General features: G+C 48.7%; 1 protein-coding gene across 2 annotated transcripts; it reads right to left on the reverse strand.

Annotated features, from left to right (window-relative positions):
• Positions 1 to 1,109: 1,109 nt before the first annotated feature.
• Positions 1,110 to 16,008, reverse strand: IL2RB (interleukin 2 receptor subunit beta). Of its 2 annotated transcripts, XM_049821929.1 has the most exons (10): positions 15,698 to 16,008; positions 14,326 to 14,423; positions 13,883 to 14,009; positions 12,250 to 12,352; positions 10,958 to 11,066; positions 9,837 to 9,985; positions 9,234 to 9,405; positions 7,333 to 7,429; positions 5,448 to 5,532; positions 1,110 to 4,070 (listed from the first exon to the last, which is right to left on the reverse strand). In XM_049821929.1, the coding sequence occupies exons 2-10, from the start codon at positions 14,405 to 14,407 to the stop codon at positions 3,246 to 3,248; spliced, it is 1,749 nt and encodes a 582-aa protein (XP_049677886.1). In that variant the 5' UTR covers positions 14,408 to 14,423; positions 15,698 to 16,008; the 3' UTR covers positions 1,110 to 3,245. The 2 variants fall into 2 exon arrangements, with proteins under 2 accessions (XP_049677886.1, XP_049677885.1); XM_049821928.1 differs by lacking the exon at positions 15,698 to 16,008 and having other exon boundaries at positions 14,326 to 14,745.
• Between the last annotated feature and the right edge of the window lie 1,110 nt (positions 16,009 to 17,118).

A 17,118-nucleotide genomic window follows, 5' to 3' on the forward strand; every position in this document is an offset into this window, starting at 1 on the left:
TAGGCATATATGTGTTCATATATGCCTTTCCCAAGCTTACACTATGAGGGCTTGACACAGTGGGTCAGAAACCAGCTGAGGGTATTTCCCAATGCCAGAGACCTTACTTTTTTGTATCCACCTTTCCTGTAAAGAAGCATCCTCCTCTGGTGTTTTCAGCAGAACAAAAAATATAGAATCTCAATCTGATCTATCTAAGCAAGCATACCACATCTATCACCACAGGCTTTTGAATCAACCAAGGACCCAAAACCTTGATCAGATCTGACTTCAGAGGAATACCTGTACTGCAAGTACCCTTCACTTTCTGCTTCTCCACAGTAAAAAAAAGGAAGGAATGTGGGAAGGGGCTGAGAATGATGTTGCCTATTTATGAACAAGGTATCTTAGAAAGAAGGAGATGAGCGGAGTGACAGCTATCTTTGCTGCCTCTGGGCTTAAGAGAGGACTCACGCCTGTGGCTGTTAACGCAATATTTTCCACAGGGTGCTGGCATGGTTTGCCTCTGGTGCTGATGGACACCTTAGTAGCGTCTTTCTGTGGTTTTACAAACCACACACTGGCATTCGCATCGGCTTGAGAGGGGCCCGCTCCCCATGTGACATTTACAAAGAGCTCTTGGGGACCCAGCAGAGAAAGGGCCCCGTATCACTGAGCGTGTTATGCCTTTGGTATTCACAACCTGGGTTACTCACATATGAGGCCACATGATCTTGTCTTCCTGGAAGAAAGGTCCGGTTATCGTCAGATCTGATGTCGAGCGCTTCCTGCTGCAGTGTGTCACAAATTCACACCCAGCGTGGCTGCAAATGCGGTGCTAACAGCTTGCCAGCTCCAAAGCTGTCAGCCTTTTCACAAGGGGGGGGATGCTGAGCCAGCAGGATGGTCCTTAGGGACCTGCAGCAGGATCACCTCCAGCTCTGCTTTCTGGTTTAGGTGGCTGAGTACCTTGGGGAAGGGAGCAGGAAGGAGGGCTAAAGGTATATTGGTCCGAGCAAAGCTTTGCCTAGTCCCCTATTTCAAAAAGCTGTTAATCTTTTCCCCCCACCCCAAAGTACAGAAGAACACTGTAGATTCCTTAATGTTTCTTTTATTTACAAAAAGGCAAGGTTTTTCTCTTGTACTCAGCAGCAAGAATAGTTGAAAAGCTTATGAAGATCTACATTAGGACAGGATAACCATCAGTACAACCAGGATACTTGGCCCATGTAATCTAGCAAATTGGGATTCAGTGTCTCTTCTTGAAGTTCATCCTGGAAGATTCTCAAAGAACAGCAAACAGCTGGGCAAGCCTTGTGCTTCCTTATCTGGGAAGCTGTGGGTTCTTTTTCACGTGCTGTCTCCTGGAGACAGCAGAGTAGTCCATGTCTTGACGCAGGTGGTGAAGAAGCTGATGAGAGGAGAAATATAGCTCCCCGAGCCCTCTCAGCTGCAGGCAGGCTCAATTTCTTTGAGCAGCTCTTTTGAGGTGAAATCCAAGCCAGTGGGTGACCCCATAGCTGGGACTCATAATGACATTCAGGCTGCATAATGCAAGGTCAGGTAACAGTGTGGGACCAGGACAAAGGGGAAGCTCAGTGCTTGTACAGGCAGAAGTAGGGAAGAATTAGTTCTGGGTGATACTCACAGGGGTGACAGAAGTATCGAGAAGTTCGATATTCTTGACCTGTTTGATATAAAACTCTTTGAAGAAAGACGTTTAGCACAGGGCTGGTATTTTCCCACTGCTGAATATTCCAGAAATATGGCAAGACAGCAGACAGGCAGTACAGATGTTGAATGCAGGGATGGATGTAACCAGAACATCTTGTCTTCCTTTGCCTTGCCAGTTTTCTTCTGTGGTGTGCTGCTTTCTCTCAACCCAGATCAGCAAATGCAGAGGAAAAAGAAAGAAAAAAAAAAAAGGTAGTCTTTGCTATCCCCATTCTTTGTGAGTGGCTTGAGGTTTTCTTTTCAGCAAAGGTGCTGATTCGTGGGTTAGTTTTCTGGGCTCATTCACCACATCTTTGCCGCTAATTAGGCAATGGTTTCCCTTGAGCAATGGAAGGAATGGGCAGCACCGTTGCGATGTTTTCCACTAATACAGGATGTGGGATGAACTATTCTGCAATCAGCTTATCGTAGTCAAATAACTGTATTTTGCCAGCAGGGCAGAGAGGCTTTCGATTTCATGAAAAATATTGCAGCAAGAATGGGAAATTGTGTGCATTCTTTTTACTGCCATCATCAGACCTGGGGGAAAGAAGGAGGGGGAAGGGGATTTCCCCAGTATTTTTAACCCAATAATGGGGATTTCTCTTTACACTGTGCTGCTTAGACAGCTGACACAGTTGTGGCTCTGAGCTGACCTTAGAGACTCGAGTCTAAAGCTGGACTGTGTAGCGCCGCAAAATGTAATCTCTGATTAAAACCTGAATTGGGGACATTACAGAAAAAATCACACCCTTGGTTAGTTAGGAGGAGATATCTTCATCCGTTTCATCATCGGCCCCAGCACTGACTGGCAGTGCTACTGTTCCTTGTACAAAATCTCATATCTACCTCTTCAGGCATTTCTCCCTCCCATTAGAGGTTTATAGGCTGGGACGAGGCAAACGGACCATGTGCTTGCTGAACCTCAAAGCTGAGTGCTATTTTACACCAAGATGCAGAGCATGGAAATGCTGTCACAGCCTCCTGCTGGGAGCTGGGAAGGAATAAACAAACTTTTTTTTGGTTTGGTGAGGTGATGGCACTTTGGTTAGGTTTGGGATGGCACTTGAGCAGAATGGGAAGGGGTTTCTATGCCATTGGATCCAGTAATAACAGGGAAACAGGTTCAGTTATGAAGGTGAGTCGTCGTTGGCATGTATGCCTAAGAATCAGGCTTCTGTGTCTCCATTAGCTGTATAGCCACTGAAGAGCTTTAATATGGCTTTATCATTCTCCATGTATTGCTTTACTGTCCACTAGCCCAGTTCTCCATGCAAAATGTCCTCTCATGTTCAGTGGTCTGTTTCTCCAACATTTTATCCTGGGAGCTAGCGCTACCCATGCAGCCACCCATGAATTTACACCTTGTCTATCCTATCCCTTTTCTGGTTTTGCAGCCCTCTAGAGTAACTGTGTTCTCCAGCATCATTAAAGAACAGTCCCCACAGGTTTGATGCTGAACACATGTTCGTGTCCTGAGTAGAAAAACTGTCTATCTTAGTCTTCCCTGCAGAAAAGGCCTTTCCCACCTGGGGTTTTTTTCCAGGCAGATCCTAGACAGAGCAATGGCTGTACTGGCATTGGAGCTCCCTCAGAGAAAGGTAGGCACTAGTGTTTGGGACCTGGCTGGAGAAGGCTATTCTGCATGGATCCTCATCCTGGCTTTGCTTTAGAGGTGGAGGTTGAGAGAAAGGGGTAGCATGTGCTCCTGGTGTACAGGGGTCAGTCGGAGGACCTGCCTTCCCACTCCCCTCCGTTATATTGATAGTATGGCTGTCACGCAGGTCTGGTGAGTCAGGAGAGTCAGTGTCCAGCTGGCACAGGGCCTCAGCAGGTTGTAAAGCTGCTTTGTCCACCACCTTCTCATCTTGTTTCAGAACTGGTGTTGGTGAGGTGTCTTCACTTGACTGGAGAGCCCCAGAAATAGCCATGGCCCGCTGGGTGCCACCTTCTGTCTCTTCTACGAAGGAGCTACGTTGGAAGCCCCGGGTCGCCTTGATACGGTGGAGGAAGTTGTGGGACAACACGTGCATGTCCTCTGCCAGTGTGCAGAGGTCTGGGGAGGAGAAAGCATGGTAAGACTCGGCATCCTTGCTGCCACTGCCCTCCTGGGTGAAAGGCTCATAGGTGAAGTAGACCTGACAGGGCTCGATCTCAAAGGAGCTGGGAAGGTGGAAGAAGAAGTAGCCTTGGTTGGTGAAGCAGCTGGATGCAGAGTGCCCACTAGTTTCTAAGGGAGGATCAGGAGTCAGCGTTCCCTTGGAAAGTAGAAACTGGGATTCCTGTTCATTCTTCTGCATCACCTCGAGCATGGAGATCTCCGGGGTTGTGCTGTTCACACAGTAGGAAGATGTGGAGAATGGGGAGGAGAGCCATTTCTGATGGGGAAGAAACACAGGAGAGAGACTGTTACCCCCAAAGTATAACACTCAGTGAGGAACCAAAGGTTTCTTCTCCTGAGCACCCACAGCAATCAAGTGACCTTTTCTCTGTCCGAGCAAGAGTTGCTGGAGGTGGTAGGGAGGGAAATTCACATTCATGATGTCTCATCTGCAGGATTTTCTGAGAAAGTATATCTTTCTGTCACTTTGAAATCAAGAGCGAATCTTGCAAGCCTATGTTCTGAGATTTCTGGAGGGGGGAGCGGAAGATGGAGGATTAAAGTGAAAGGAAGAAAAAAATTTACAAGGCCATAAGATGAAGCGAAGGTGGAAACATGAAAAGCAGTACTGAGATGCATCTCATGCAATCTATTCCCAGGTGCTGAACCAGTTTCTGATACATCTAGATGGCCGTATGCAGATTTCTTGTCTAAAGTGCTCTTCCAGGCCCCTTGTGTCTAGATTTGCACACTCACCATGAGTGGCATCCTGCAGTGCATCATTATCCTTAAAAATAAACTGGTTTTGATAACATCCAACTTCATTGCCTTTATGGCCAGTAAAGCCAATTTTTCTAGTTCTTTCTGCACTGAGAAAGTGTCTTCAGTGCCTGCTGCACACCCCCACCCCCCTACTCTGCACTCTTCCCCTGTAGTTTAAGATTTCTAAGGCTTTTTGCATTTAGGCTTTTCCAAAGCTTTGGTGTCCTCTGGACCCTCTGCAGTTTGTTTCCATTTTTCTTAAAGCAAGATGCCCCTTGGGATCACCTCCCACGTCTTGCATCTGCCACTCCGTTTAATACTGCACAGAATGGTAATTGTCTCCTTGCAGCTGCCCATACTTACGGAGAGATTAGGGGAAGGGAGAAAGTGGGGGTGGAGGAAGAAGGGAAAGAGACAACAAGGATGCAGAAAACAGCTAAGTGCCATCCAGCGTGATGGCAATTTACGTTAGGAGCTGAGGAAAGGCTCACAGCCAGGAGGAGGGGATCACAGCGGGAAATCTGGGGAAGAGCCGCCCAGCCTAGGGCAGGCAGGGGGAGACCAAATTGGGGCAGAAGGTCATCTGAGAGGCCAAGCTCTCTTGTTTTCTGCAGGTCCCTTGTTTTCTCTCAGCCTCCCCATTAGGGGAGCAGAGCGCTGAGGTTTGCGTGGTTTGCCGTTTCTCAGTTCTGTAATTAGAGATGCCTCAGCCGCGTGTCAAGTTTTAGAAGGTCAGAAAATAAAACCCGAGCAGAGAACCCAGCAGCTGGTGCTATCGGCACATGCGTCGTGTGTGCACATGTAGGTCTGACAACTCGCTGTCTGTCCCAGGCACGTGCAGCTGGACCATCCTTTCCCTCATTACCACATGGCTCCATCCCCAGTCCCATACCTGAATGTCACCTCCGTGAACAGAAACGAGTGGGGGAAAGAACTTGTCGGGGTCTGGGATGTGAATCTTCAGGATCTTCTTAAACCTTGAGAAGAGAGAATGAAGAGGAATGAAGCAGGGCCTGATCCTGACCAATCTGGCACTGTGGTGGGGGTACGCAGCTCATGGGTACTACCCTGGTGTGGGGGGAGGTAAAATAAGAACAAGCCCAAGGGCTCTCCTTACTCTTGAGTGGCCTGAAACACAATAACTGAGGGATGAGAGGTATAGAGATGAGGCAGTTAAACCTGACATTGGAAAATACACTGCCCTCAGCCTTTTTCCTGGGGAAGCACGACCAACAGCTCACTGGTTTCTTCCCTGCCTTGGCTGGTATCCTTAACCTCTCCACCTGCCCCCTTGAGCCCCTGTCCTGATGACAAGCTGGGCAGGTCTACCTCGTTTCCAAGCTCCAGCTGCTGTCATCTGTCCCCTCTTTGCTTTGCTGCCACCACAGTGACTCAGAGGACCACGTGCCCTGAGCAGGACCACCACTGGCAAAGCTGTACCACAACCCTCTGCCTTGTTAGCAGGATGCTGCATGGTATAGGTAGGACGTGCTGGCCATGAAAGCCATGTGAGTACACTTTGCATCAGTCCAGAGGCCTCTACTTTACCGGAACCAGTGTCTTGTCATCCTGAGGCAGCATGAAGTGATCTAATCTGCTCCTCAGTCCCTCGGAGAGGTTGGCTGATCCTGTCAGCTCTTTGCTGAAGCTTTGCTGTGGGATGCTCTGAGGAAAGACCCTCCTGACCTCCAGAGGCAATCAGTGTACTCTCTGAAGCATCAGAATTTGCTAGTTCTTGCATATAAACTACCTTACATCACTGCAGATGCTATTTTTATTCATGCATGTCTAATCCTTCCTTGGATCTTACCTCAGCATTAACCTCCATCCAATTCCCCCAGGTTAATTATACTCCGTGGAGAAAGGAGGCCTTTTTATCTCTCTGTGCCATATAGCTAGCGCTTCCTCACCTTTGTGTTATGACTCAAGGTAAAACACAGTGACGAGTGACTTTCTGAGTATCCATCTTCCTCCAGCACGCCTCTCCTTCTTTCCTTACAGAGAAGCCATCCAGCCTCTGCTGCCTCATTCCTGAGAATATTTCTCCCTGCTCCCTGCCATGAACATCAGCACCCTGCTTCTTCGCCCCCATCCTGAGATGCAAAAACCTGCGGCCATTTCTAACCTCACCATGCTGACAGGTCACTCTCCGTATTATTGCACGGGGTAACCTTGTGAGATGTTTTCAGTTCTGAATAAAAGCAGTGTCTGGGTAGAAACTCTGGAAAAGAGATCTTTAAAACATCACATAGAGGTTTACCAGCATGTGATGAGAGACTTCAGGACTGCACAGACCAGGGAGAGGAAGAATTGTACTCCTCATTCAAGAGTTTTGCCTACAGCCCAAATGTCACCACGTCCTGTCTAAGCTCTTCCTGGAGTGTTTAAATGAGAAAGTAGCAGTACCCAGGCTGCCTGGTCCTCTCTACTGAGGCAGTTCTCAACCCAGTGGCCTGCTTTTTAAGAGGCAATTTTGGTGCATCCCTGCCGGGGAACACCACTTAACCCCTGGGCAACAGAAATGCTGTGGTGACTGTTTTTCATTCAGCCAGGGCATGGCACAAGATCACAGGAGCGCAGCACAATACCATGATGGTGGGGAAACCACATCATCTTGGTGGTGATATATGTCCCCAGACAAATGTCAGCCTCAAAAGGCTGGGCTATAAACCATATATTTAAGTCGCTGTCTATCCTGAGTAATGCCAAGTGAAAAATAACGCAGGTTTTGAGAAGACACACAAGATACAGGAGAGGAAAATTTGATTCCCATTTACCATTTCAGGGTCCGTAAGTTAATAAGGAAGGCAGTCCCAATGATCACAAAGATGCAACTGCTCACTATAAGAGCTGGCAGGACCGGCCAGGATGTTTCTGCAAAATGAGAGAGAATGAGGGAGTTGCTGTGAAAATTTAGTCAGGATACTGGAGGCAGGAGCTGCAGCCCTAGTGTGGCTGTTCAAGGTGATCAAAGGGGGCCTTTATTATAATTTTATATAATATTATGAAATTGTACAGAATTATAATATACAGGGCCTTTATTATAACTTGCGTAGGATGCCTTTGAGCTGCTATGGGTTTCAGCATCTGCTTGGCATTGCTTAATAGATAATTTGTGCTGAACAGCTTGAACTCCCTGTTCATAACAGCACCACAGCTGGGGGTTGCCACAGATGAAGTGCCACAGTCTACTGGTTGAAGTGTCCATCAACCTGTCTGTCTCATTGCAAAGGAAAGCAGGGGGTCCTAGAATCAGCTTAAGTGGGACTGCAGACTTGAAACAACATTATGAGTCGCTGGGGAGACAGAGTCACGGGGTTCATGGGTCTTTGAGAAGGCAGGAAGACCAAGGATGGAGAAGGTTAGGGGTCAAGGGGCTGGATTCTTTCTTTGGAGAGGTGCAGGAAAGCTTTAGGAGGCTAGGAAGGTTACAGCTTTCCACCATATTTTAGTACTTGGATTGTAGGGGTAGGAGAAAGAAACTGAGTTCCCAGATTGCCAGCGCTGCCAGCACTCCTCAGGCTTGTCTGACATCATCTCAAACTTTTCTTAATCTATCTCTTTCACACACATCTCCCCCATACACCTTTGCTTGGTCTTGCTCTTCTGGTGCCTGTCTCCTCTGCCTGCCCCCTCATGTCCCTCCATCCCTAGTGTCCCTTGGTCTGGGCCTGCAGAGCATCTCTGGAGTGGTTGTGAGAAAAATACAAGAAGGAGGAGGCATTTTTAGGACATTCTTTCTTTGCCTGTCCTTGAGATGCTACTCGGATCACTTTGTCTCCTCTGCCTCTGGTACCCTGGTTATCTTTGGGTCTTGGTTGCTATGACAACTGGTTGCGGCTGTATCCTATTCATTGACATCACACGCTGTCAAAATTTGATCGCCGCAGCAATACAGTGCCCTTTCTAAACATAGCTCCTCTGTTTATACCAGCACCAGGCACAACAGGGAGGGGCTGAGCAGGGGCAGAGTGGGGATGACATGAGAAGGAATAACCTCTATCTGCTTATTTTTCGGAAAAGAAATGACAGAAACCACAGCCAATGACTCACCGAAAAAACTTGCTCAGGGCACTATCTTTCAAGGCTGGAGGCGTCCTCTGTGCTGTGGTTCAAGGCAATGACTGATGCCAGTCCCAGCAGACCTTTTTGGAAGGGACTTAACATGCTTGTAAGTCTCTTCCATTCTCCGTGAGACTTTGCTTCCCAGGCTCAGGTGTCTCAGGTTCAGGAGCTGAGCGCTCTGTTTCACTGCATTTCACTGATCAATGGCTCCAATGAACTGGGCCATTTTAGAAAGCTGGATTTATGTTCCTAGGTCACATTAGCACCTGGGAAAATGCCAGTCCTGGCCACTGCTTCGGCAGGTCAGACATCTGGCCTTACTGCTCTAGGGAAGCAGTACCTGATTTACATCTTGTGGATTTTGCCTGGCTTCTGGAAGTCACAGGGGCTGTGTTGGGGTTGGGGGGTCTTTGCCCTTAAGCCCTGTTGAGCCAGCCTGACCTAACAGATTAGGAAGGCCAGATTGTTTCCAACCTTTCTACTGCTCTTTGGTCAACACAATCCTCCCTACCCATCTTCTTCCAGCTTCTCAGCCTGCTTTGGCCCTTCTACCTTGTTTTCCCCGAGTCCTCATTTTCCCCTCCAAGTCAGACTGCTTGACTCTGATCCTTACGGTCAGCATGTGTCCTCCACAGTATCGTCTTGCTCCAGTCGCTCCAGACGCCTTTGTAGGTACCTGAGGTGCTTGGCCTTGCACGGACAGCTGCCTCGTATTTTGAGTTGGGTGAGAGGCTCTCAAACACCACCCACATCTGGTCCTGCAGAATGGTGAAGATCCTGGCTTCCTGGGAGTAGGGCAAAATTAGAGCATCATCAACACCCTGGCTTACAGCCTCATGTACCCATCTCTTCCAAGGCCCTCAGAGAGGACTTGTCTCAGATCCCTACACCTTGTGCACTGCTTGTTCACCCTGCAGGAAAATTCTTCTTTGCTTTGCTTTTTTTCATCCCTTTCAGGTCTTTCTGGAGCTGTCTGGATTTCTTTGTGGCAGCACTAAGTAAAACAGGATTCGTGTCTGCTTTCATGTCATCACCAAACACTGGCAGCAGGTGACACAGATAAAAGGGGCGGGGGGGGGGGGGTGGTGTCATCTGCTCTCCAGCTTCACCAAAACTGGTTTTGCCCTGAGGGGAGGTCCAGGAGCAAGTCCTGGGTGATGTAAAGAAGACCAGGATTCGTATGGTGACAGGTCTTAGTACCCCCATCTATACTCACCTCCCAGGATTGACTCGTGGCTCGATACCGCACTTGGTATTCCCGCTCCCCATCCAAATAGTGAGAGGAAATTTTCAGGCTCCACGTTAAGTTGTAGGTGTTTTCAGATTTGCTAACCAGCTGAAGATCTTCTGGAGGCCTCAGCTTTACTGGAAAGAGAGAAGGAGCAGGGCTGATACCTCTGCACTATCTGTCCATAACAAGACTCCACCACAAACCCCACTGCAGCAGGGTTGGTGTCTTGGCTGTGCTCTCAGACTCCAGCCAGCCACAGCCACATGAGATGGTTAGTGAGTTCCCCCTCTCTCTTCCTCTGTCTTTCCCACTGTCACTGATGGCAAAAGACCACAGTTGTCTCTGGACTCTGTTAAAAGCAGCTCCTCCTGTCAGTGCAATCAGTCCCCCATGGCCATGCATCCTACCCTGTAAGGGTGATCCACAAGGCAATTGCACGGGTAGGAATGGAGCATGGTTGGGGAGAGAGCTGCTTCCCAGCTGCTCTTTCAGAGAGCTACAGCCACGGGGGATGGAGTTACACGGACTGTCTAGGCTGATCCTTCCCAATCCCTGAATCCAGCCATGCCTTCTTATGCCTCACCTTGCAGCAGCTCTTTTGACGTCTTCTTGAGCCATGTAAACTCACACAACCAGCAAACAAATGACCCAAGCAGATGTTTTTCAGCTGGATTAGTGAGTTGAATCGTTTCAGCAAAAAGTGATGGATGCCAAAGCTGGCTTAAAGGAGGGTGGAAGCACATATCTGATAGGAAGGGCAGGGGAAGAACAGCAAAACTTTCCCTCCTTCCCGCAGCACACATTTTTCAGGAGGTCAGCTGAGCTGTCATTGCCTGTTTGAAGCCAGAACTCCTAGTGCAAAGCACTCTGATTTAACAGTGTCCCAGATACAGGACAGGATAGGAAGTGACTGGCATGATACCGCATGTTAGAGGTGCAAGTGGCAGGAGTCAGCGTGGTTTATCTGTGCTAGTTGTAGCAGAGGACAAGGAAAAGACACAAGTCTAAAATCAGCTATAGGTATTGCATAGGGGTGGACGGGGAAGAGAAATGAGCTATCATTTTGTGGAGAAGCTTCAGAGACTGCAAGACAGATGAGTACTCACTGTTTGCAAGTGGACTGAAATCTTCTATTTGCACAGGTATAGACTTATTCTCTCCAATGTGGCAATGGACAGAAATGGTAAGACGGTCTGAAACGGTGAAGCATTGAGTCTGCAAGGAAAATTTACCATTAGTGACACTGAAGCCTCATCAAGAAGCATTCATATTTCTAGGCATTGCCTATGTATAAGAGGTTTAGTAATACTTGACAATAAATATGGATAGTATTTGTGGCTGAAAGGCATAAGCCTCAGTGGCAAGTGAGGAACCAAAGTTTTATACTTCACGTGGTTGGATTTTTTTTGTTCATTGGCAAGAAGGGCACAAAATATTGTGATATGCTAGTTTTCTAGGATTGCTGTATGTGCTGACTAAGCAGGAAAAAAGTTACTTCCTATAAGTGACATTTATTGAGAAAACATATTTCTACTAAAACATTTTCTGTTCATTGGTAAGATTGAGATGGCATTAGTATTAAATATTACTCTTGAAATGCAATGATACTAAAGGGCCACATATATCATACAGTATTAAATAAGCAATAGGGAAATTAGCTTGATTAGATAGAAAGAAAAGATTTTGGAGCTGTTTACCAACCCTGCAATTTGTCTTTGTGCACGATGCGCAAATGTAAGAAAGCTTGTCCATCATTAGAACTGGTTGTGACTTTATCAATAAGGAGAATTAGCTTGTATTTGGGTGGGGGTTTATTCTGAAAACACAAGGGCTACAGTAACTCTGGATATGACTGACGGAAGTATATAATGAGTCTAAAAAAAGACTGCTTTAAACAAAGAATAATAGCTAGAGGATTTGCAGCACCATCAGCTCCACTGATGTGTCGCTGTTGTATCTTGCATTTGACACATCTAACCAGACTTCCCAGTAGTTAATGATCTGGAAAGTGGTACTGACCTCTTCAAGGAAAATGAGGTCAAGAGGTGACCTAAGAGCTGGTGGTGATATCCATCCCTCCTCAGAGGAAGGGATTAGGGCCAAACCCAGCTGAGACATGGAACACTGCATGTGATCTGTCTGTCCTGCACCTCTTCTGCACGTGTCAGGACAGCATGGCCCAGCTCACAATGAAATTAATCCCTCCTGCAGGGGAACCCACAGGGATGATGCATATCAACAACACACAACATCCAGCCCAACTCCAGAACTGGAGTCAGGGATTAGATTTGGGCTTTTTATACTGCTCCTGGCTGCCACACTCTTTACACACCCCAAATCCACATACAAATCCTTTCCACCTTGTCATTAACCAGGACATCCCAGATGAATTACTCACATTACTCTTTTTGCTGAAGGTCTTGTTGCATTTCAGTCCTGTCGTGTGTTCTGCCTTGTGTAACTCACAGTGCTCCTTGAATCTTTCACGTAAGGATAATGATCTGGGTTTTAAGCAGGAGAACTCCAGTGAGCTGGGGAGGCTTTTTTGTATTTTGTCAAAATTTACATAACACTAACGCCCTTTCAAAGCATTTTGCATCCTACCATATTTGCTGAACAGGGTACAGCAAGGAAGTAATCCCACTTTCTCTTCCCACTGCGTCACTCAGACAAATTTCACGTACTGGCACATGGAGAGTCAATGCATCCCAGTTATTTCAAACCAAAGATAACAGTAGGTTTCCAGTTTCCAAGTCTTCACAAAACCCTCCTGCTTCCTGTGGATATCAGAGGGCTTGCAGAGCCCAAACACACCCGCTGCCCACAACTGCACCAACATGGCCCTGGAAGACAAGTGCCTGTTTCAACCCCTCCAGGGTTTACAGGTCTCCTTCAAGCCACTGACAATCCTGTAGGATCTCAGATACAGACCGAGATGTACCTTCTGAACCAGGTGACATCCCAGCCAGCCAGGACCGTACGTCACACGTGGCAGCGCTATGCCAAGACCTCTCTTCTGCTCTGACAAGCGTGGCTGGACAGCCGAAACTGAGCTATGGCACAGGGGGTGACAGGGTGGGAGACCATCCGTGGGGCTGCAGCTGAGGGGGTATCAGACTGAGCTGCCTGCTCCAGCTGTAAGGTCAGATCAATCCTAGGAGTTGCTGATGGTGGGGAGAGGTGGTACCCTAAAGCCCTGGTCAAGCAATGGCACAGTTCCAAATACAGCTCCAGCCTCTGTGATTCACATCCGTGGAGCAACATAAATCTTTTGGCTTTCTAGGTCCACGCACCAGGCCCCAGAATATATTTGCCCATTTCACCCCGTTGGAGGTGTCTCTATGACAGTCACAAGCAACCCACTCACTGCCAGAATCACACTGAGCGTCTCCTTATGACAGGCACCCAGGGGAGCCCTGGGGAAGGCTGGTAAGTCTCTTGGCTGGAGATGTCATACTTGGGGACCACAGAGACTCAGCCAACCCCCACTGCCATACTGGCCACACACCTACCCCTCTGCTGGGAGATGTGTGGGAGAGGAAAACATCGTGAATTGAAAGAGATGAAAGGGCTGGGGGAGACAGTGGGAACAATATTTTCCTTCATTTACTGTTACTCAGGGTGCAACATCCCAGCTCGTCCTGGCAAATGGCCTCTGTATAACTTTAATTCCACCTTCCTCCAACCCCATCTCCAGACATCCTCTTTTTCCATTGAAAATGCCTTTCAGTCCAGAGGATGGCTACCAAGGAAGAGGGATTTTTTGGAAAATGAAGCACAGACAGAGCTATGGAGCTGGAAGATGGGCTGTGCTAGACAGTTTGGGACCGTCAGGTGACAAACACTGAGCAGGGGTCAGCATCTCACCCCACATGGGGTTAGAGACAGAGTTCAAGACAAAGCTCCTTGGCTCTGTGACTCCCCTACATCTGACCTGGCGGCAGGAAGCCTACATTTTTGTTAAGTGGTAAACTTTCCAAAACACTTTTCATTCAAAACATTGGCTTTCCTCAGCCTCTCCAGTCACCCACCTGCCACAAAAACCTGACTTTGATGAAATCTCCAGCTGGCATGCTCCTTCAACCAGGTCCCTGCCTGGGTTCCAGTCACAGAATAGAGCTGCCCGTGAGTCATACCAACAAGTTAGGCTGGAGGCACCTGCCAGCAGAGAAGAGACGGAGAGCATTGCGGCTGAATTAGCAATGATGTTTGGCATTAAGCATCACCTCAGACAATTCTGCCCCATCCCAAACTACAAACTGACTCCTCTGCTGGATAACTATCTCCGAGTAAGGAAGGCAGAGCCACTCACTTCTCTATGTCCTTGGAGGCTGATGTGATCGTAAGACACCTGTAACTACTGCAACATCCTCCGGCTATGCTGCACCGCAACACACCGTGGTACACAAACTCCTCCGGCTGACCCCCCTCCCTGCTCGCCCAGCTGGTATGGGTGGAGGGAATCACTTCTTACCTTGTACCAAGTCTGATGCCCGTGAGAGAGACATGAGGCTGAACAGCCAGAGGTGACACAGAAGCAGCAAAGAGGGCTTCATCGGTACTGGAGACACGCTGAAAGAGAGAAGACGCCCCCCCAACATAACTCAGCAATGCAAATTAGGAAGATGTCATCTCACAGGAGGCATCCGCTGTCCTAGGGCAGGGCTCAAAGCCAGTGCTGATCTTCCAGGCTCAGAAACTCATACTCCTTCTCCGGAGTCTGTGCTTTTCCCTCAGCACCTCATTGTTTTCCTGCCTTGGGTGCTTCGCTCAGCACTGAAACCGTTCGCGGTGCAGCACAGATGGGCTGTTTGCAGGGGTAATGCCTCCTGGAAATGCGTGTGTGAGTGCACAGCAGTCTGCGTGTGTTGTTTCAGGCTGCTTGCTGACTAAGGTAGAGAGTGCTGCCTCGGTTGCACATGGCTTGTGCTTTGAAGAGCTTCTTTTTTTGGTCAGCCCTAGGGTTGAAATAACTAGGTGCTTGCAGAGTAAGAGGGGTCTCTGGCTGCAACTGACAAAAGTTAGTTGCAGAGTCCATGGCTTAGGAGGTAGATTTTAAATAGCTTGTTTGGGACAGGGAGGAAATCAGGAAGAAGAAGGAGTTTATCAGGTTCTGGAAAGTCAAGGCTTTGCTGTATCACAAAATACTACATGGTTATGCACAAACCATGCACCATCCTCACCAAGTAGACCCCGCACTGCCTTGGAAGGAGCTGTGCTTTTAGGTGTAGCAGAAAATGTGGGCTTTGTAATTAGAAAACTGCAACACCTCTCATCCACCCGTGGCACCCAGGAAGACTCCTTGTCTTAGAAAACCTGTACAGCCATGCTCCGTATTGGACAGACTGGGCTTACGGGCTTCTCATCCAATCCTTCCCCTCTCCCCATCCACCTGGACACCCGTACCTTGAGGTCTGCCTCTGCCCACAGAAGGGACCACCGTCACCTCTCAGCAAGCCTGAAGCCCAGTCAGAGCTGAGCAAAACAAGACAGAGTCCCACTGGACCCTGCCGGGACTGCCAGGGGAGTGGGAAGAGAGTTTATAAAAGGCTGGCATGAAGCATATCATCGATTCCCGATGTGATAAAAGATTAGGTTCAGATGAAGAAAAACATGATGACAACACATTAACAGAAAAAGGGGAGAGAAAGAGAGAGAAAGCAAGCAGGCAGCGTGGTTGTGAGATGTGGGGTATGATTTGAGAGGACTGTGGAGAGACAGAGAGATAAATACGTGCTCAGCCCTCCCCAACAGCAAGATTCAGTTTGTCAGACCGAAACTCCTTCCAAGACGCTTTTCGGATCAGCCACCCCCGTGTGGGAGAGAGCTGGCATCACCCCCTTTACCTTCCAGCTCCAGGCACTGAGCGGTCCAGACAAAGGGAGTCCCCGGGGACCAGGTCGTGGAGTTGGATGGAAGCAGGTGCTGGACGTCAAACCCTGAGGGGAACGGGGACGGGGGAAAGGGAGAGGGATGGAGGCAGATCTCCTAGCTCAGTGCATGTCCAGGTGTCAGCCAGCGCTGCCGGCACGAGAGGAGAGGTGCCTCCAGCCTGGCAGTTCTGCTGCGGAGCTGTTCCTCTCGTACGTGCGTGGTCTCGCTCTGTCTTCTCCCTCTCACCTTTGCACAGGAAACTGCCGCTTGCTTGCCTTGTCAGACTGAGACGAGGCCCTGAAGTATCGAAAAGGCTAGCGAGGCCGAGAATAAAAAGCCCCAAACCACGTCCTACTTCCTGCTGGTAAAGCGATAGGTGCAGAAACAAGGGTGGAGGGATCAGGTGTTAGCTTGCAGTACTCAGATATACTGGGACCAGTTTGTAGCTATTGCTGGGAAGCAAAAGAGAGAGAGAGAGAGAAGGACCTCTTCTCTTGGGACATCAGCAAGAAACCCATAGCTTCCTCTTTCAGACACCCGAACAGATCATTCATATCACTCTCGGGGTCTGCACATGTGCAAGGATCACTTTGAAACTGGATAGGAGTCAATTTGCGGCAGAAATACTGTGGACCGCTTTGTGAAAAATAACTCGAGTCATTGACCTCAGCAACACCAGAACGAAACCAGCCTCCACATCAGTGCCCCAGTTTCAGAGGATCCATCCTGGGTGAGAGCAGGAGTGGAACGAGGGCAGTGCAGAGTCTGAGCAAGCTTGAGGCACAACCCTCACACTTGCAGATGGTGTGACACCACAGGAACACCCATCCTGCAGCCTCCCTACCCAGCCGAGCACCCCACTTGCTCCGCAGAAGGAGGAATCACCTCCTCCGACCTGAGCCTCACAGCTAGTCCAGACAGGCAAAACCACCCCGTGGTAGCTGCAGTGCCGGTTTGGCATGACTTGTCCATTCAACAGGCCAGACAGAGATGCAAAAAAATACGTCCAGCTTCTTCCAAAGCTTTATGTGCCCTCACCCTCACAGAGGGATGACCGCTCACAGGCCCTGCAGGGCACATTTAGTTTTAGAAGATCCTTTTGCCACAGGCAGACGTCTTCCCCAGAATACTTTGCCTTCGCATCCCAAGCCAAGACAGACGCACAAATGCAAACCCACAGCCCAATGCTTGCCCAGTTCACAGATAGGCGTGCACATGCATACATGTCCCCGCACATCTCTCTTTTTTCACTTACGCAAACACAATTCTCTGAAGTGCAGCGTATCACGTTTCCTGTCTGGTCTGGGCTTCACAAAGATGGCCACTGGTGTGGGGCCAGGTGATGAGAATCTCCTTTCATACACACAGCGGTCACCGCGCTCTGTGCTCCTCA

Source organism: Accipiter gentilis, chromosome 18, assembly GCF_929443795.1.
Source record: "Accipiter gentilis chromosome 18, bAccGen1.1, whole genome shotgun sequence".
Lineage (NCBI taxonomy): Eukaryota > Metazoa > Chordata > Aves > Accipitriformes > Accipitridae > Astur > Astur gentilis.

Excerpts from the sequence above, each read along its gene's own strand:
- IL2RB (XM_049821928.1), bottom strand. The coding sequence starts at position 14,452 with ATGTTGGGGGGGCGTCTTCTCTCTTTCAGCGTGTCTCCAGTACCGATG. Across the intron at positions 14,010-14,325 it reads GGCATCAGACTTGGTACAAG|GTGCCTCCAGCCTAACTTGT; the intron begins GTAAGAAGTGAT and ends CTCTGCTGGCAG. Across the intron at positions 12,353-13,882 it reads AAGTCAGGTTTTTGTGGCAG|ATCATTATCCTTACGTGAAA; the intron begins GTGGGTGACTGG and ends CTTAAAACCCAG.